This window comes from Solanum lycopersicum, chromosome 2, assembly GCF_036512215.1.
Source record: "Solanum lycopersicum chromosome 2, SLM_r2.1".
NCBI lineage: Eukaryota > Viridiplantae > Streptophyta > Magnoliopsida > Solanales > Solanaceae > Solanum > Solanum lycopersicum.
Window position 1 is genome coordinate 25193079 of NC_090801.1, and position 22439 is coordinate 25215517.

The 22439-nt window shown below is 30.2% G+C and overlaps 1 protein-coding gene across 10 annotated transcripts; it reads right to left on the bottom strand.

Moving 5' to 3' along the window:
* Positions 1–1872: 1872 nt before the first annotated feature.
* On the bottom strand, positions 1873–21968 carry LOC101256635 (uncharacterized). 10 transcript variants are annotated; one of them, XM_069293235.1, is made up of 12 exons: positions 21799–21962; positions 20779–20815; positions 20218–20261; positions 16188–16237; positions 11194–11346; positions 9907–10152; positions 9678–9810; positions 8388–8548; positions 7028–7151; positions 6724–6957; positions 5862–5968; positions 5592–5750 (listed from the first exon to the last, which is right to left on the bottom strand). In XM_069293235.1, exons 8-10 carry the CDS (start codon positions 8531–8533, stop codon positions 6727–6729), a joined length of 501 nt encoding a protein of 166 aa, XP_069149336.1. In that variant the 5' UTR covers positions 8534–8548; positions 9678–9810; positions 9907–10152; positions 11194–11346; positions 16188–16237; positions 20218–20261; positions 20779–20815; positions 21799–21962; the 3' UTR covers positions 5592–5750; positions 5862–5968; positions 6724–6726. The 10 variants fall into 10 exon arrangements, 9 of the variants coding, with proteins under 9 accessions (XP_069149337.1, XP_069149336.1, XP_069149335.1 ...); XM_069293234.1 differs by having other exon boundaries at positions 9907–10186; XM_069293236.1 differs by lacking the exons at positions 5592–5750; positions 5862–5968 and adding an exon at positions 1873–2251 and having other exon boundaries at positions 9907–10186; positions 21799–21963.
* Between the last annotated feature and the right edge of the window lie 471 nt (positions 21969–22439).

Below are 22439 nucleotides of genomic sequence, written 5' to 3' on the forward strand. Positions count from 1 at the left end.
CATCATCATTCTTGACTAATTCCAAAATATTTTTGGTTCAAAAATCTTTATTTTGTGGTGATGGACGAATTCTTATCGATAATAATATAACATGGTGCTAGATGAAATCCTTCTGGTTAGTATTTATTGCAATTTATTCTTTGTATTTTTATTCCAACTTCACTAAAAAAAATAATTGAGAATAATGAAACTGAAAATGAAATTATTGAATTTTGAATGTGTATAATAGATTTAAATTGTAATTTTTTTAATGATTCGTTTGTTTCACATTACAAAATAATTTCTGTGAAAATTGTATAATTGATGTTATAACTATTTTCAAAACTGATTTTTATAATTTGTATCTTGTAAACATAATGAATGTGGCAATTTTGTATTTATATGTGAATCATTTGATTATATCATATCGTGATACTATAAGAAATGGTAATGATGATATTGTTATAAATTTATGAAATGTGTGTAAAAAATAAATATATGAAATGTATTATGGTATGAATTTTTGTAGATTGTTTGGAATGATATTTCTATGAGTAAGTAATGACAAGTGTCTATAAATTTGAGTGATAAGAATGAAGTTGTGGATGAAATTTGTTGTAGTTTTGATATGACATTTGAATATAAATAGAACATATTTATTATTCCTTTGCATTATGTACAACATATTTTTTTTTCATGAAATGTGTTTTATGATAGAATTCTGGTAGATTGTTTGGAATAATATTGGTATGAATAACTAATGATGAGTGTGTATAAATTTGTGTGAGAAAAATAAAGTTATGGATGAAATTTGTATTATCTTGTTATGAAAAGTGAATATCTATACAACATATTTATTATTCCTTTGTATAATGTTAACATGTTAGCAAGGAGGTATCCACTGATTTCATGTCTTGAATTTACGAGGATAATAGTTCAAACATGAATTCATAAGTACAACAAAGAGGCCGCAAAAACTAGATTAAACCCAACAAAAAATGTGATCTTAAGCTCCAAAAAGTTTATAGTTTATTTATTTAAACGATACAAAATTTTTATTTTATTTTGTTTTTTCAACTCATATTTTGTTTTGCTTGGTACAATATATTCATTATTTTTCAATAATATATATTGCCAACGTATATAAAATATATACATAACTCTTATCAAATCCATTTTAACTAAGTGTTTAATACATTGTTCATATTTTATACGAGATTCATTCAGTAATCATACCAATTGCATAATGTAGGAAATAAAACTCACACACTTTAATATATAAGGCATTGTTCATATTAGTGAACATTATATAAGGTAATTATGGTATGCATTTGGTATCCATTTTGTATGCAACCTAATAGCGACTGATAATATTTAATGTAAGTTAGCATGAGTATTAATTTGGTATCCGTGTCCTACTCTAAATAAAAATAAAACAAGATGTAACTGATGTTGGTGTAAAACTTAATGATCGTTTTTTTAAATTATCATATTTGTTTCTTATAGTATTTATATAGATTGTTTATAAACTTCATATATCTTTAAAATATTTAGTTCACGCTTGTTAAGAAAATATAATTTACAATTAGTATTAAGTTGGTATCCATAATGTGTCCAACTTGAATTAATATAAAACAAGATTTAATTGAGATTGTTACAAAGTACATTGATCACTATTTTACATTGACATAATCATTTCTTCAAGATATTTCTACAGGTTGGATAACAACTTCATTCAGTTTTTATTTTTTATTTTGTATGTTAGAATATGAAGTAAAAAAATCAATCATGTATTTGGATGCCAATAGTGTACAGTTTGGATATCAATTATTAGATAGAGTTAGTTCACAAACTTTTAATTGGTATTCAATTTGTTTCAGTAAGACATTGTAGAACTCTAAATGTTGAATCCAATTGATATGAAATTTGTACATAACTATTATCTCAAAAATTGTTATACTCAATGTATAATTTATCTTTACAGTGGTGCATCCAATTGAATAAAACAATGGATATCATCATCAAATACTCAAAATTGCATCAAACACAAAAATATCGTCAAAAAAGTTTCAAAAAAAAACTTGTAATTTTAAAAAGTGTAAGGTACAATCAAGTATCTCAAATTTGATCATCGTGCTCTTGGTGTTGGATAATTGCTGGTATCCAAAGCATGTTATTTTGCTATGTGAGGTCCACCAAATTTGCTAGCAACAATTTTAGTTACTTCACTCTCATTAATTGCGTCATCATCGTTCTCACCTCTTTCTTGTTGCTACAATATTATATCAATTTCATGACAAGACATATAAATATAGATGTATAAATTATAGCAATTTCATGTCAACATTAAACAAACTTCATGCCAAAATAGTATGCATAAAGAAATAATTTAAAATAAATTAATTCCTACTAACCAGTATAGCATTTCATCAACTTCATTAGGACTCCAAATTTATACAAATATTAGGAAATACACACCAAATTTATATCGACTTTATGCTAATGCATATAGATATTGATGCAAAAAATCATGTCAAACATAAACTCATTCAGATGATTGGATATCAATTTAAAACATAAGATGAAATATATAATACAAATTTCGTATAAATTTTATGCACATTGTTGCACTTCATTAAGAAAATAATAAATAAATGACCAAAAAAAAAATAATTGATAATTTAAATTAAATTTTTACTCACACAATTTTTCTGCCCGTTTTTTACTTTGGAATTTTTGAATTACTGTTTATTGTTGCTCTTATTTTAGAGGATTTTCTTGACGGACCCACATCCACATTTGTTGATTTTGTTTTAAATTTTTTTCTTGCCTACAAAATCTGAACGAGTTTCATAGCGATATTATTCACATTTCGTATAAGTTTCACACAAATACAAGTTCTTACCAACAATATGCATAATATAGTAATTTTAACAAAAAAAATATTAATTTGTAATCAGTGGAACTCATATAAGAAAATCCATTATTGATGTATTCAACAAATAAACATGTGTACATACCATAATCACTGAAACAAAATTGAAAGAAAAAATAATTTTAAGAAATAAATTGAATTAATTTTTCTGATTAAATCACTAAAAGATAAAAATACATGACTCTTGTTGAGACACATTTGTCATATGCTTGACTTCAATTGGAGCATGTATTTCAACCATTGACACTTCTACTAATGAGTATGCTAAGATTTTTTTTTGACATGTTATGTTGAAAATCTAAAATCTTGATTTTTAGAATTATGAATCCTCCCTTTCTTTTGATTGTATGATGAAAATTTCTCCAAATCAATATTTAGACATTGAAAACTATTTCAATGGAATATGATTGAAAGAGAGGAAAGATGAATTGCTAACCTGGGTAACAGTAGAAAAAGAATAATAATTAATGTAAATTTCTATAATTGTGTAAGAGATAATTATGGTTTTTTTATGTAAATAAATTAATACTAATATATAATTATAAAAGAACAACGTATTGGACTACTGCAAAAAAAGGAACAAATAATCAATGTAAATCCCTATAATTGTGTAAGAGATAAATATGATGTATTCTTTATTTAAATAATTTAATAATTATATAAAATTATAAAAATACTAATTATTTAATAAAGTAAAATTTAATTGATTTATAAATAAATAACATATTTTATAACCCGTAATTAAATTATTTTAAGCAAAAAATTTTAAAAAGTAGATTTAAAATCCGTAATATTTTCTCTTAAATTTGTATATTGGGTGATTCTTCCTAAAACGAATAAAATCCAAGTCATATACCATTGATATGGTTAGTTTTGGAAAATATGGACGAATTGAATAATGAAAAAAATAAATTAAACCGTGGTTTGAAGGAAAAATGATAAAAATTCACTTTAAGTTCTCTTATTATCATTATTCCCTATTAGTTTTACAAAGGGCAACTTTCACATATAGCAAATTAAAAAAATCATATGTGAATGCTATAGCAAAGTTTGCATAATTGCGCTCCATAGCAAACATAGAAACTGTATAATTCGCTATACATATACAGTTGAAGCAAATTGTATAAAACGAAGTGTATAAAACAAGAAAAAGAAAGACACTTGGGCAGAAAACTGTATAAAAATGAAGTGTATAAAACGAATTGTATTATTATAAGTGTATAGAACGATTATATACAATTTGAATTTGTATAAAATGAGAAAGAGAGAAAGGCAAAAGAGACTTGACAAGAAATATACAATTGAATCGAATTGTATAAAACGAGAAAGAGAGAAATTGGATACAATTTGAAAATTATATAAAACAAGAAAGAGAGAAAGGCAAAAGAAACTGAGCAGGGGAGTATTTTTATTGTATAATTATAAGTGTATAGGACGAAAATATATGAATTTGCATGTGTATATATAATTTTCTCACGCTTTATACAAACAGAAACACAATTTATACATTTCGCTTCTGTTTGTATAAGTGAGAAAGGCGAGGATGGAGAGCGAGATTTGGGAGAGTGGCGAGCGAGATCTGGAAGAGGGAGAGAGGGGAACAAAATATATGTATTTATACAATTTTCTATGCTTTATGCAATTAGAAACAATTTTTATACACTTGTGTTTTTATAAAAAGTGAGGAAGCGAGCGAGAGATTGGAAGAGAGTGGCGAGCGAGATATTTAAGAGAGAGTCGCCTGACAACTTATTGCAAACGTTTGCTATGGAGCACAATTAAATCAAACCCTAGCTACTCCATTTATTTTAGGTTATTAGTTTGCTATTATATACAATTTTCCCTTTTACAAATTCCCAAATTTCTTATTTTTGCGCATCAGATTAATGTGTCAGTACATCAGATTAATGTATCTTGCATATCAAATTAGTGTATCTTGCTCATTAGATTAATGTATCACTTCAGGTTAACGTATCTTGCACATCAGATTAGTGTATCTCGTGCATTAGATTAGTGTATCATGTATAAAATATACATCAGATTAGTGTATCATGTATAAAATGTACATCAGATTAGTGTATCATGTATAAAATGTAATGTATCTTACTTAAAGATTAATGTATCTCGTGCATCATTTTAATGTATCAGCGCTTATATTATCCTATTATTTGAGATATTTCTGTAATTATACACTTATAAGAGACAAATGATAATTTTATCTTAAAAGTATGTAATTTCTGTCTTTTGCCCTTAAACATAATAGAAATTTGAATGTTTTGAAAATCAGTTAAATCATTTTCTCGCCAAATACGTCTTCACATAAATTTTATTATTTTATGGCATATTTGAGCTTTTTCCATTACTATTATGATCACATAAAATATTGAATGGTATTATTTTTCACATTTCTTGAAAATTGAAATTTTAGTTTTCCTTAGTAACCTTTAAAACAAATTAGTGTAGACATCTCATTTTTTATACTACTAGGTAGAGGTGCACGGGCCCAACATTGAAAGATTTTTAACTATCTATCTATCTATCTATATATATATATATATATATATATATATATATATATATATATATATATATATATATATATATATATATATATATATATATATATATATATATATATAGAGAGAGAGAGAGAGAGAGAGAGAGAGAGAGAGAGAGATGGATAGATATATTATATATATATATATATATATATATATATGAAATATGGTTGGCAGTTGTTTTGTTCGTTGTTATGGCTGTGTTATTTAGGTTGGATATATACAATATTTACATAATGCTGCATTTTGACTATTAGTCAGCATCATTCAGAAAGCACCTGTGAAATAAGATGGAAAATGAATTCAGTATATTGTTATGGGGAGGAGTTAATGTTGAGTATAGTACTGGTTTGTTTAAAAATTTATCATTGATTGCAAGATTTAAGTACCTGTCAATTTCTTATTACAATGCAGCAAAGTCCTTGCTATCACCACCAAAAGTGTACGCCATCAAGATAAAATGGTGTTGCCAACCATATTGCAAAAAAGTATTAAACTATAACAAAAGGAGAGTATCAAATCTTATCCAGAAAATCAGAATCAAACACCTTGATATTAGAATCCAATTTCAAAATATTTCAAAACTTCCCATCAATTCGCATTTCTACCTCAAAGATGTACATAAACAAATGTATATAATAGCTTTTAATGGAAAAAAATCTTTTTAATAATAATAATATTTTGTATTGGCAAAGGTCAACCTATTCATTTCACTTTGATAAAGCATTCTTTAACATGTTAAACAACAAATAAAATAAAAAATGTCAAAGGTGCGTTCAACTTGTCATCTACTTTACGCACCAAAAAAATATGGGCTTCTTTTTTAGGCTATTTATTTCTCAGACTTGTGCAGTAAGAGACTTATCCAATAAAATCTCTCCATTATATTCTCCAGACTCCATGTTCTAATCTACCAAACTATCAACAATCAGCAATCAAACTGAAACACATTTCCTAATGCAACACACATCCTGTTTCTATAAATAATCTATCAAATGTAACAGATTTGATAGATTCCCTTCAGCAATAAATAGGGATACAAGTTGTAGCCACATTTGTTATATTTCCAGAAGAATAAAATTTAATCATAGCATATCATCAAAAACATATTTTCCTATATAGATCTAATCCAGAATTTACATATAACATCATAAAAAAATCCAACAACAAATGCAAGCATTAGTTTTAAAATCAATAGGACAAACTACATTTATTGTTGCATAGCAATTGAGAGTCGTGTAGAGAGAATACCTTTTAGTCTTCTTTTATCATGATTTGCTTCATCTTGCGTTTACTGCTTTCTGGAGTTGTTGGTGTGTCAATGGGCAGTGGCAGATTGCTAGCAATATCTTTCTCGGTGATTGACATGCTAAACAGTTTTGCTGAAGATGCATCCTTGTTTTTGGCAAACAACTTCTTTATTTGGACGGTGAATGTCTTACCTAGCAGTATGTGTTGCATGGATACGAGTGACAACAGTTGTTTCTGAAAGATGGAAGAGATCATGTAAGATTAGATTTTTAAGGATTAAACAAGAGGTTGTAGAGTGTTTTACCTTGATGCAACATATGTCATGAATTTCTGCTACAGTTAGAGACAATAGTTCTTCTCCAATTTTATCTGAAATCATGGCTGTTGTTGAACCAGTATCATCTTTGATGGTTACTTCAAACTGGCATCTGATCAAAATTCAATATGTTTATGTTCAATGATAATTTTTTAAATTGAAAATTGTTATTTAGTTTACTAATCGTTACCAAACAAAGATGGCATTTATATAACTTTACAAGAAAGAAAGGACGTTAGCCGGCTAAGAGATGCCTTATTCTTGGTAGTATGCTCTTTGACTACTTGAATGAACATCATAATTGAAATAAAATATAAAAGCAACCAACTCAACACGTATCCAAATTATCTTTCCACTACATCACAATTTATCAAAGCCAATTCTTTCAGCCTATCAAACCATAATTAAATAAGATATAAATAATCTATAACCTGTAACAATATTTTACATCAATAAAATGTTAGCAGTTGCAAAAAAAATGAAGTAGCTTAAGCCTTAAGAAAACTAAACTATGATACGTAAGGTTGCAGCACCTGAATATTTTATCATATTGGTTACTCAAAAAATGGAAAAAGAAAACTTCGGCATCAGTTTGGGTGTGTGTAGTTTTTGAAGTGAGACACTAAAACAGAATGAGATACTTTCTAAAAGTATGTATTAGATTGAGATAATACTATCATAACTTGATTTGTGGAGTTCCTGCCAATCAAAAAATTAAGAAATGTCTAATCCACATTGCAAAAGTATGCAATTTATTGGAAAAATATATTGAACTTCCCATGTAGACAGGAACATACTCCTGGTCACAAATTTCAATTCATTTAACTTGAGATATAACTACGAGATGTATATTTATAAAAGAGTATAAGATCCTAATTTCATTTATACCTGCTATTAATAGTTTCTTACTTTGTCTATGACACATTCCAGTTCTTTCTCTAGTGATTTTTCTTTTCACCGGTAACAAGACAAGAACTTTGTACCCTTAATTAAACTCCTCAAATATCCCCAAATTTCATATCAATCAAAATGAAGCAGAATAGAGTGACTGAATCGCTACTAATCAAGTAGATTAAAGGAGGAAGGAGAGAAAGAAATCGCAATTATGGGTGTGGAAGAACATAGGTAAAAAGGGTTGTTGAATTTTCTTGTAGTTATTTGATGTTTTCTCTATTTATTATTTATTGTGCATAACACTAACTTATCCAATCCGTTTAAGTTTTGAATAGACTAATTAAATCATACAACTAAATCAGTGCTAAAAATTTTAAAAATTTAACGTACCAAATTTAAATTCAAGGACGTTATGGTTATGCAGTGATTGATCTTACTGATATGATTTTCATACCTTGGTGTGAGTTTTGTTTGTCGACGGCAAGTTATACAATAGAATGTTCTCTGTGTCCAAATCCTTGGAAATACTTGCTTGCAGTCAAAGCAGACTAAGACACAAAATTTTTGAGTTTCATTGGATATTAACAATTGAGCTTGCATGTGGAATACTTGCCCCTGTGCATACATATGAAATGGTAAATTAGATTAACATTTCATTTCAAAAAGAGATTTATGATGTAGATGATGCACATACCAAAGACTGTTGCTGGATGTTGACAATAGGCACTATGTGTTCTTCAAATGGACAAAAGTCTTATTTTTGTGATGTTGACACGTAAGCGAAATCACCTATCCTATTCTATATAAAAAGATTTTTTGAAATTATTTGAAATCAGTTTTTAGAAAAGAATTTTATATATATATATATATATATATAATAAATGAGGTGGTTGTGGAAAGATGATTAAAATCTAAAAATATTTTTCAAAAAAAAAAAAAAGGACCACATAGTTACTTTGTAGAGCTGTATTCCTTTTGGTCATAAGAAGAAGAGGACTTCTGGCTAAACAAAGACGGAGTAAGCATACTTAGATTTTTCAAATAGCTAGGTGTCCCCTTTTTTTTAGAGAGCAACTTGTAGAATTGGCTAATTCTTCCATTAAAGAGGTTGGTTAGTGTTGTCTATGTGTCTTGGAATATTATATTTGTCACTCTTGAATACCAACAATGTGCATGACATTCCTTATAAGAATGAGCTTGCAAGTTAACCATTACTATGTCGCTATAATCAGATTTGATAATATTGACAAACCTAGATCAAGTTTAATCAGTTAATCAAAAGGATAAGCAAACATTAATAACAATAGATGTGCTGCAAGTTTAAGTACACCACAATTAGATAAATCCGATATTTCAAGATATAAATTAAAATCAAAACCAGAAGATCAACCATATCTTCCACTCCTAATGTCATAGCAGCCAGTTACTGATTTGCAAAGGAAATAAGAACAATCTATGCGATAATTGGAAACTTTTTATCAATATGTGGTAACCAACTTATCTTTTTCTAGATCCTTAGATCAAGCTATTTAAATATGAGATGCTTGCAGTCACAGAGAAGGGAATTTTTTTTAAAAAAATTTACTTTCTAAGAAAGAGGGTCAATCATACACCTAGATCAAATTTGGACCTTCAACTTTGACGAAAAGGAAGATGACATCACTATTTATTAATAAATCCAGTTATTTGAAACAAGCACATAAAAAACAGAACGATATAAGATGAAAAGTAACATTGTACTTACTCATAGTTGTTGATGATGAATTCTTGAATTCTATTCCCGTTTGAGGCATATGATGGAGGACTACCATTTATCACGAGGGCAAGGTTTGAGGCATATGATGGAGGACTACCATTTATCACGAGGGCAAGAATGTCTTGCAAGAATTAAAGAGTTATTAGTAAGTGGTAATAGTTATGAAAAATGAGTTATATGTCTGGTAAGTATACTGTAAATATATTTTGAGAAGTACCGAATTCAAAGCCTATAACTTGATAATCGAAACTGTCAAACGATGTAATTTTTAGCAGCGTTGGTGGCAGCAATGGTGGTTCAGGGGGTATGACTTTATCTATTGGTTCAAAAATTGTGCCCTTATCAATTGTCCAGCTGAATTGATGAAGAGAAATTCCACACGCCTTGATCGACTCGGAGACAAATGCCCCCGATAGCAAATATGTTTGAAAAGGAACAAACTCATTTGCATAATGTGCGATATCTGTACCGTGCATGATAACTTGTATTTGAGTTTCCTTTGAGAAATTTAATGAAATTAGAATAATATTAGATAAGTGAAATAACATATAGTTGGTATAAAAATTCAAAGTGTTTTGAATTTTTGGGAAAACTTATTTTTTTATGGGGAATATAAAATTTAAAGGATATGAGTATGAGGGGAGATTTTGCCATGGACATGATGGTTTAATCAACAGAATGAAGGCTATAGTAAAATATGTAAGTACTTATTTTGTAGATCATTATTCAAGGAACACGACATCAACAACATTAAGCAACACTTTTAGTGGAAAAATTAATTCTCAAATATCAGTTCAGATATTTATCAGGTTTTTCTGTGCGGTTACAAAATCAGTTGAGGAAGACATTTTTTATCCTTCTTCATTATCTGTATAATAATATTTCATTTTTTCTATAATCTTCACACTGTCGTTCCTAAAAATTTGTATGTGATTTGACTTAAAAAAACAATTCGATATCTTAACTGCACTGGTATCCGCTCAGGTTTTAATTCACTTTCTATATTTTGCAAAGAAAATCAATAGCATCGAACTCAAACAGTAATGAACTTCTCTATATCACAAATTATGTCTACAAAAAAAAGAGAATTAAAACGTGGATTAAGAGTGATAAGAAGTGCTTCATATCAAAACTGACAAGAAGTAGAATAGAACTTCAACGTAAAATCAAATCAATCAATAGCCAAATTTATTTAAAAAGAAACTTCAGAATTCAAGTTTACCTGAGTTCTACAAACAAAACCAATTATATTTAACCCAATCTGTAACTTTTCTACAACAAAAGAAACATAAAATGTAGATTTACAGTGACAACAAGTGCTTGACAGCAAAACTCACAAGGAACAGTATTTCAACTAAGTAGAAGAGCACTGAATTGAAGATTAATGAGTGAAGACAGATTATAACCATTAAAAAGCAAAGTAAAAATGGTATGCAGTATATTTATTTTGCTACAAACTAATTTATGAAAGTAGATGAGTATTTATTAGTTTAGTGACAAATACCTCTTCATCCTGTAATATCATCAATTGATATTTCTTGTTTCCCTCCCTAGTGGTTCGGGGATGACCTTTATCTACCACTTGAACTTTACAAATCCATTCTTCTATGTTCTCATCGATTTCGTTGATATTCAATCTTTCTGTCATGGCTGGTAACTGGGATTAAATATACAAGAAAACATCATCATTAATAGAAGAATAATGGTATGAAATAAAAAAATATATGAGATCAAATAATAGAATACAATAGGTTGTTTACCTATCAAAAGTGTAAGATAGTTTCACGAAAAATCCTTTTCTATAATTTCGTCATAAACAATGTTATATGTAGATGTGTCATCGTTATTATCAGCTATTTGGTGGCCTTATCAATATCTTAAACACAATTAGAACTCTTGGCTCTTGATAAAGCAACATACAATTGACCATGAGAAAAGACAGGTTCACGTAAATAAATGCCAACAAAATCTAAAGTTTAGCCTTGTGCTTTATTAATTGTCATTACATAACACAATCGTATTGGAAATTGTATCCTTTTAAATGGTAGAGGTAACTTTTCATCTTCTGATGTTAGTAGTGGTATTCTAGGAATGAATACATGTGTATTTTTAAAATCACCATTAGATATTGTGGCGCTGATAACGTGTGATCTGAAATCATTACATATTAAGCGTGTACCATTGCATAAACCTTCACAGGGATTTAAATTTCTTAGTAACATAATTGGACAATTTTTTTAACGTTAATTTGTAAGGAGGTAAACCAACGGAATTCAAATTATGCAATAAGTCTTCGTATTCACTTTGATCCTTTGGATCTATGGTCTCATCGGTAGCTAGATATGTTTTTTCAGTAGTTGGGAATTGAGTGATTAACATATCATTTATTTCGTCAACAAAATTATTTTTTGTTGTTTGAATAGCACGAGAAGTGATGAAAGAAAGATTTGAGTAAGAGGTGTGCAAATTCGGATAAGTAATTTTAAATAAAAGATTCAATGAATCTTTTTCATTCTCGAATGGTACGATTAAAGAATGAGGAATTTGAATTTTGCCTTTATCAATTTTTTTTTCAATTCCATTACCAATTCTAATTAAGTATTCACAAAAGGTTGGATCTAATTTTGCACGCATGTTTTCTAGCAAATGTAATTTTTCAACTTGATTCCAAATTTGAGAGCATAATAGACTTTGATTAATGAAGTCTTCTCTTTTTCCACTACGAACAACAGGAAGAGTTTGCCTGAAATCCCCACTAAAAACAATAATTTTTCCGCCAAATAGTATTCTTGTTTCCATTAAATCTTTCAAAAGTAAGTCAAGAGCTTCAACTACTTCTTTTTTTGCCATTAAATCTCATCCCATACTATAAGTTTTGCATCACGAATTAAAGATGCCAGAGAACTTTGTTTACTGATGTTACAACTGAACTTTCCTTCGACATTTTATTGGAATTTTAAAAAGGGAATAAGCAGAGCGATCACCTGGAAGCAGCGAAGCTGCAACACCTGAACTTGTAGTTGCCAAAGCTATAAATCCTCTATATCTAACCGTTGCTAGTAAATCACGATATAAAAAGCTTTTACCAGTTCCTCCAGGGCCATCTATAAAGAATGCACCGGATTTATTTGAAAATATTCTTTCTAAGATTATATTGTAAGCTTTTTTTTGTGCAGTGTTTAATTTATATTGTAGAAGCAGATCATCTTCAGTCACAGTAAAATTTCTTTCATAGTAAACATCTGTAGCTTCTTTTGATAGTGCAGATGTTTTAATTACTTCAGGAATTAATTTAAATTCATTTATATCACGACCAACTGAATGAAGAATATCATTAATATGCGTTAACACCCTATAACGAATTTCCATTGTATTAATGTTTGGAATTCTCATAAAATCCTCTGATAAGGATATTTCAAATTTTTACCATAATTCTTTTGGATTACTTGGGCTACAATATATCAGTAACATAGCAAACAAATGTCTAAGACTTGCTAGCATTTGATAATCTACAGCCTCAGACATACATTCTACTAAATTATTATCTGAAAGCAACAATCCTCTTTTTTCAGCTGCTTCTACTAAATGGTCCTCTTATATTCATTAAAAGTAATCTAAGGTAGTATCTTTCTCCTTCAGTAGGATGACAAGTGACAACACGTCCAATAGCATTTCCACGCTTACGAATTGTCCACATTTTATCTGTTTTTGACCAGACAAAATATTCAGGAAATTCTCGATATAATAAGTTTAAACTTTTAGCTGTTTCATTCATTGTGTTCATTACAAAAAATTCAGTTAACATTGTTTTTTTAATCATTGGATTATTAATAATTTTACTAATATTATCAATACTTTTGAACGAAACAAGCTGTTGTCTATCAAGATGTAGTTGAAGATGGTATACATTAGGAGACATTTCATTGATATTAAAGGCAAATATACGCCATGCTGCTTCAGGCGCGGAAACCCATCTAGCTGATTGATATTCTTTTATCTCATCAACTTCTATATTTGTATCATTAGTATGAATCTTGAATGCGATTTTATCATGTCCTTTGCATATGTACTTATAAATGTATTTAACTACTTTAATATCTGAACAAATCTCAACGTTTATATGACAATTATATTTGGATAATAAAAAGGAATTATAAGGGACAAACCATGAATTATTAATAAGATGTTTTCTAATCTCCACATAGTTTCCTGTATTGCGTCTTCTATAAATAGGGTATGAACTTTTTCCTTTTGTCGTTTCATGAGCAAGCTCTTTTGGATACTTAAACTTACAATATCCTTTTTTCATACAAGGACTTGTTGGATTTAGTTTACCCCAAGGTCCATGAATCATGTGTTGTGTAACGAGTGAATATAGGTGAGGATTTACAGTAGGATTTGGTAGTTGTGCAGAAACAAATCGATCATAGGCTTCAGGTGTAAGTATTTTGAATCTTTCATCAAGTATAATTAGAAATGGAGCATGAGGAAGTCCTCGTTTCTGAAATTCTACTGTGTACATATATGCCAAGACTTTACCGAATATGTGTTTCTTTAACAAATCCTTTTTTAGTTCCTCTAATTTTGCACGAAATACTCGACAAATTCAATCGGGTCTATTTTGTGCTTCATCACTTGCAAGAAGATTTTCTTTGATCTTTGGGCAAGAGGGTTTACATGTAATGGTTAAAAATATATCAGGTCTTCCAAAACGCTGAACCAATGCAATTGCATCCATGTATCGTCTACGCATATCTCTTGGCCCTCCTGTAAAGCTAAGTGGGAGAAATTTGTGTTTACCTACTTGTGAAGCATCTCTTTCACCTCGTCGTAGAACGTCTATCAACCCTCCTAATACATCTGTTCTATATAAATTCGGATTGAAAGAAGCAAAATCTAATCGTTGAGTTTCAATTTTTATCCATTGGTCAACAGTGTATTGTTGAAACAATCTTCCTGAATTTATAATTATATTTTCATCATCTCGCATTTGAAGTTGATAACACTAATATTCACGACAGGAGACACTATTTCTTTTACGTATTCCTTATTGCATAACTTCAGCTTCTATATCAAGAAATCCATCAATTGTAGTCATATTTGTTATGCTTGGTAATTGTTCATTTTCACAATATTTTTGTCCAGAAGAAGAAGCACCTAAAGGTTCAACTTTCTGAATACCACAATGCCATCCATTTTGACCATATGGAAATAACAGTGGATACTGCAATGGATCATAACAACTGTAATAATAATTTACCAATTGACTCCTATTGCTATTTGTATATACACGAATATGAGGGGTGAGTGTATAGTTTTGAGTATCTTGCTCTACCCATATTCCAACAACTTCTGATGCAGTTGGTAAGTTGTACATTCTTTGATCTAAACCAGCATCGGATTTTAGAGCAATGTAGAAATTAGATAATTGCGGAATATTTATTAGTGACTTTGGGAATATGGAGTATGGATTAGCATTTAATATTTCTATCAGTTTTTGTACAATACCTTCATTCAGTTTGCTTGAACATTCTAATCGATTCCTCAATTCATTTTCACTATCAAAGAAATATAATTGTAAATTTCTTCCTTTCTCAGTAGCTGGTACTAAGTCCTCTATAAAGTGATACATTTTTCCTTGAACTCGAAATGTGGATATACCTATATATTTTTTTGCTAGTTCTTTGTCATAATTAACTCCTAGAGATTTGAATGCAAAAATGTTATTGTATGTTTTTATATAAGTTCGAAACTGTTCAGATTCATTCGTATTTCCTAAATATAGATTTCTTAAAGTTGTCGGTGTTTGATGTGAAATAAGCCACAATACCATTGCCACAACAAAATGCTGGCGGCTCATACTCAAATCTTTTTGCAGTGCAGAATTTACACCGGGGAACATCTTTTAGGGTAGCATAATTTGTTATCGGGTGGATGATTTCCATGTAATTAACTTCTGTTGAACTACATCCTGCATAATGTAGTTAATTCTTAAAACTAATTTTAGTAGATAAAGATTATTTAGATTATTGCCTATCCAACTATGACCTCTATTAAGAGTTTCCTCATGTGTAGACATTGTGGTGGTGCTGCAGCTAGCACCGATGAAGGCATTATTGTCGATGGCTGAGTTTGCCCGTCTGCCAGCTAGATAGGCATCTTTCTTATTGGATTCTTTAAGTTTATATAATTCACGCCGTCTAGATTTTTTATCAGCATGAGCTTTTTCAGAATTCAGATGATTTCTATTACTTTTGTCTGCCATTCGTAGAACTGTTATCTATCCTGAATATGATATATAAATTATATGTTTACTTTAGTTTTCTTACTCATGCATAAGACAGTTCAAAATAATTATAACAAATCAAATTACATGCATAAAACAATTCAAAGTAATTATAACAAACCAAATTATTCTTTGCAGAATTTAAAAAAAATGCAGAAAATTAATACAGAAGGCAAAAGAGAAACTGTAATAACGGGTGGAAAAGAACATACCTGTAGCGCTGAGACTGCAGTAGTAGTAATTGCAAATTTCTATCTTCACACTGCACGCAAAAACTAATTGTAAAAGGAATTTAATATTTTCAACAAGTTGTATCTATCAAATATCATCTCTAATAGTTCGTCTCAAACGTATGATATTAGTGTAGCCATATGAATATATTAAAGCTTAGACAAACAAAACAACATACTTATTAACTTAAATACTCGAATGAAAATATTAGTATCAATTGGTAAGTCATAATGGCATTGTTAGCATATTGTAGTTTGTATGAGCTCATAATCAGTATAGTTGCTTTTGGTAGAGTTGATAGAATTTCTCTGATGAGGATGCTAAAGCTCCTTTAAAAGTAGAGAGAAACTGAAAACTGATAAGAAAACTTTCATATGATTTATTTCTTAAAAAAGTAGGAGGCTTAGCTGTTGTTACACTTAGAAAAGGTAAACCGAATTCAATTATGACATCTATTACGAGCAATTATAAAAGGTAAACTAACTCCACTTAGAAAATGTATTCATGTTTTCCAGCAAAAATACATTGGCAAAATTTTAAGTCGTAAACACAATGGCCATACTGCCTATGATATTAATACCTAAATTTTTGTGTATTTGCATCGCTGTTAAATAATCAATAAAATTCAAATCGTATATAATAATCTGAAATAATTGAAATACGTCTAAAGCTAACCGACAAGTGGCAATTATTTTATAAACGAAATGAGAAGTAGGAATAGGTGTGGTGGATGATGTGTGTGTGTACACACTAATTAACCCCACTCAAGGCTGGAAGAGTGGGTTGTAGCCATGGCCATGGGAAAATCCTACTTATTGTCTCTCTTTTGGTGGGTAACTATTGAGTAAGTTTTATCTGATATGAAAGTACTGCTAACATGCAAAGTTCCTCAAAAGACTTTTTTCTGCTGCTAAAATTCATCATGTTACTGTCAGTCATTCCATTTACATGCACTGATGATACTTCTCCAGAAATATTATTTAATGCAATTCTATCTCCAATATTACATACTATTTACTATACTATGATCTATAATCTATAGCTATACCTATATCCTACAACAAAATGCGAAATAATTCCTTCACTTTCTTAAACCCATCTGGAATTAAACAAAATATTGAATAGAAATGTCCTAATACTTCCTCAAAGTAAAGTTGTCATTCTGTACTTAAAACATCATCTACAAACATAATAAAGGATTTATTAAAAAAGAATTATATATATTTTCCAATATGTATGCTGTTTTATTTTTTTTAGTTATGTATTTTATTAGTCATAATTATATAATCCCAAATGGACTTGCAGGTTGGGACATAAAAGTGACAGAAGTAAAATTGACATAGACAAGAATCATGTCACTCTCTAAACAACACATACGTATATGACAATTACGAAAAATATTAGATAGAGATCAATTGGTGGATCCGACTTGTACCTCCTCCTAAGATGATACATAAATTTGTCATTTTCATGTCATACTTATCTTCATTAATTAATTCTATCTTATGCTACAACTAGAACCATAAGTCATAACAAACCTTATACTGCTACTATTAGTAGAAACAAAAGATTTGAGTGTTAAACTGAACTTTTAGCAGCAACAGTTTTCAGTTAGATATTTTCTCTAACATGGTCACACAATTGGCCATCTTTTATTCTACGCGGCTACGCTACTTTACAATTAAACACGGTATATATAATTTAACATGGTATAAGAGCAGATAAATAAAGCTCGCGACTGCAAGTCTAAACCATCACTTATTATCAAAAAGTGTGCACATGAAAGGCATCTTGAAGACAATAACAACTAAGTAAATAACCAAGCTTTTAGAACAGAGAATACTCCAAACATTATCAATCAAAGCTGTTAAGAAGGATGAAAATTTAAGCAAGTAAGATATAAACATTACTTAAAAACAAAATAAAACCCAAACCTAGAAATCAGTATGAATGTTGTACATGGGATTTAACTGTCTATCTTATGCTACAGCTAGCACCATAAGTCATAACAAACCTTATACTGCTACTATTAGTAGAAACAAAAGATTTGAGTGTTAAACTGAACCTTCAGTAGCAACAGTTTTCAGTTAGATATTTTCTTTAACATTGTCACACAATTGGCCATCTTTTATTCTACGCGGCTATGCTACTATACAATTTAACACGGTATATATAATTTAACATGGTATAAAAGCAGATAGATAAAGCTCGCGACTGCGAGTCTAAACCATCACTTATTATAAAAAAGTGTGCACATGAAAGGCATGTTGAAGACAATAACAACTAAGTAAATAACCAAGCTTTTAGAACAGAGAATACTCCAAACATTATCAATCAAAGCTGTGAAAAAAAGGAAGAAAATTTAAGCAAGTAAGATATAAACATTATTAAAAAACAGAATAAAACCCAAAACTGGGAATCATTATGAATGTTGTGCATGTGATTTAACTGTGTTTGAGCTTTGGTTGATCCAAAACGGAAATATGCAAAATGAGGTTGATTTAAACCAAGAATTCGAAATGGGGTTCTCAGATTTTGTGCCTTTAGTCTTATTGACATAACTATAGAAAAATATTAGCAACATGCAACAAAATTGAATACTATCTACAATTATAGTCACCCCTGTACCATATTCTTCAAAAGCCAAAAAAGACTTAAGCATACTGAAACAGTAGGTTTTTTACACACTAAAGAATAAATAAATTGGTGATTCTTTCAGAAGAATTTGAAACACCCAAACAAAACTAAGGGATCCTAAGTCTCACATAATTGCTAAAGAATATCAGGTCAGAATGCGTACAGAACAGTTTGTTATTTTTTTGACATATAATTGTATTCGATGTTTCTTTTAAATGTTTCATTATCTTCTTTTGTGCAGTAACTGAGCTGCATAAATTTGAAGCTAATATTCAGGTCTTTGGAAGCAGAGCAACTGTTTATGGGAAGGGAAAGGCAGTGTAAGTTTATAGTTCTTGCTTGATTTCCTAATGTTCTATACAAACTATATCGCGTATTGATGTTGTTATGGATTTTCTGCTAATCCATTCCGCAGTTCTCAGGTCAATGCAACTGATTTGCGGGGGGGGGGGGGGGGGGGGGGGGAATATCATTAGTTTTAGCTAGTCTGTCTGCTGAAGGAATTACTGAAATCAGTGGAACCTCCCATGCTGATAGGGGTTATGAAAATTTAAAAATGAAACTCCAAGGTCTCGGTGCCAACGTCATAAAGACAACAACGACAACATACCCCGTGTAATCCCACCAGGTGAGGTTTGGAAAAAATAATGTCTATAACTTCTGGGTTTACTCCTGTAGGACTTACAAGTAAAGATCAAAGAGCAAGCCTGAAGAATAACTGGGGATGTTGGAACTGTGAGATTATTCATTGCATTTCGCAGTAGCCAAATGTTGTGGCTTTAGACAATGCTCATTTGTCGATTTCTGACATATGTCAGGAACTTCTAAGTTTATCAACCACTCTAACAAACTCTTTCAAATCGCTTCCTCTAAACAGAAAAATACTCGAATGTAGTAGACCGTCTAAACGACCTCACAAAGGACTCGTGCATAGCATAATCTGTCAATATAGTTCTGCTTTTATCATCTTTTGTTAGTTTATGGTGCTAAATTATTTTCTTTGATCTAGCTCTTCTGCTGCGTATTTTGTTCCTGTATTGACATCTCAATTATTGTTTGTTTTGGATTCAACAGTTCAATTGCTTTGGTAGTATGAGTGTATAATTTTTAAATTACTATTGATGCAAAATATTGATCGGAAAATAATTCATACAGCAGCTCAACTAAGCAGAGACAATACACGAAAATAGCCTAAAACAGAACAAAAAAGCACAAAGTTTGAATCTTTAAACTCAGAATCAACAAAGTAACCCCAATATTAAACCAACAAAACAAATTACCAACTCACCAACTATACATAACAAAACAGTATGAAATTAAACCCCACATCAAGTCAAATGAAGAACTCAAACCATAATAAGAAAGAGCTCATACCTTTATCGAAAAATCAGGAAAGGCCTTTGGGCTTAAAAGGGTCTCTGCAACAATGAATTCAAGAACAAGAACACGTTTTACACAGTGCATATTTGAGTAAATTAAAAGTAAAAAATTAACTGCAGCATAAAGATTTAGGAAAAACAACCAAAAAGGGTCCTAAGAATCAGGATGAATCAATATGTCTCACCCATAGAGATAACCCCTCCTATTATTAACACTCGGCAAGGATACCCTTCCATAACCTTTCGGGAAGAAGATTTCAAAGTCAAAATGGTCAGTAGATGCAAGTACACCTTGGTTGGTAACATTTACCAATTCTATACCCAAAATGGTCTTTCAAGCTCTCTTCTTGTTATTAATCACGCCTAACAACTTGGTTAGTATTTCACATATGATTTGCTGGACGAATTGCATCCATATCAATAATTGTGAACACATAATATTCTATAAAAGCAACTGTAGAATTTTAAGGATATAATACTTTATATTTTGCTCATAAATTTTGAGTATTGTACTGGTTTGTTTAAGAATTTATCATTGATTGCAAGATTTAAGTACCTGTCAATTTCTTATAACTATGCAGCGAAGTCCATCCCTGGATAAAAAGTTAATCAAACCCCAAAAAGATCAAAACTTTTACATTGATACCAAACGAACTCACAAATCCACAAGCAACACAGGTGATATTCAGCAAAAACTTCAACATGCATTAAGATTTTCAGGAAAACTGAATAAATAAGGAATTGAAATCACTAACATTACTTCCCCTGTAAACTAAACCAACCAAAGCCCAAGAAAAAATCACAACTTTTGCACTAGGACCAAAGAAAATCACAAACCCCACAAGCAAACCAGGTGATTTCCAGCATCATAATTTAACCAGAACAACAATTGTGAACAAGAATCAAGTAGAAAAAGAGTACATGTTTCGTTCATCAGTTCTTTTTCATGAGAAATGAATCATGTGGAGATTGCTCAGAAATTATTGTGGACCAAAAAACAATATTAACCAACACTGAAATAAACAGGGAGCCATGAATTCTGTTCCAGAGGCATCATAAAATCCAAACTCGCCCACAAACATATCAAGTGTTCGCTGTAGGAGCATAGGAAATGCAATGCAAAGACATGATCAAAGTCCCAGTAAGTTACCAACTGATTTTTATCCAAATTAAAATACAACAAAAATTTACTGCATGTGAAAATATATGGGTTTTTCATACATGAACAGAGTGGAAGACCAAACTAACACTACATCTCACAAAAGAAAACCAAAAGTTACTACATGTGAAAATACATAGGTTTTTCATACATAAAGAAAAGAAGACAAGCAGAAATTTGAAAGAGGAATTCAAAACCCAAATAAAATTTGGGTATCACATACCCAAATCAAATTTGGGTATATTCACCCACCTAAATCAATCTGAATGAGCCAACCAAAAGGATAATCCAACATCAATAACAATTCCAAACGAAAAAATAAGATAAAATTTTACACACCCAGATCAAATTTAAAACTTGAACATCCATTGACAGGAAGATGAAGGAAAAAGAAAGCTGAGACATGTAAAACATTACCTGGAGAACGCTGAAGAGAGTGAAATTCCATGTGCAGTGAATCATTATAAATTAAGCATTAGGAGGAAGACAAAGGAGGAGGAAGACATGCATATTCATTTTATCAGAAGAAGACATGTTAGCAGAGAAAATTAATAGGTAAGAAGAAGACACGTTAGCTGAGAAAATGAAAAGGCAAAATAGATTAACAAAGAAAAGACAGCTAACATATACTTGTAAAGACCAAAATAACCCTTGAAGCAAATATTGTAAAGACCAAAACAACCCTTGAAGCAAGCATGTTGATTATGCCTTGTAAAGACCAAAATAGCCCTTGAAGCAAGCATGTTGATTATGCCTTTTCTAATATAGGAGTAATACGAGAACTCAAACAGTCCAATGTAACGGTAGATAGGGAGGGCTCGGATAAATAAATTTTTAACTATCGATTATGATGGTTCTTTGATTTTGATTTGGATATTTCCGGTGGAACAGAGATGGATATAGTGATACACAAGATGGAACGAGCATAGTGATAAGCCGCCGATTAATTATGAATATGTGATAGAAGTGTTTGTGGTCATCATGGTCTATGGCTGAGTTGAGAAATTGTGCTTAATTCTCTTTTATTTCTCGACCCATTTATCATGTCTCTTTACATA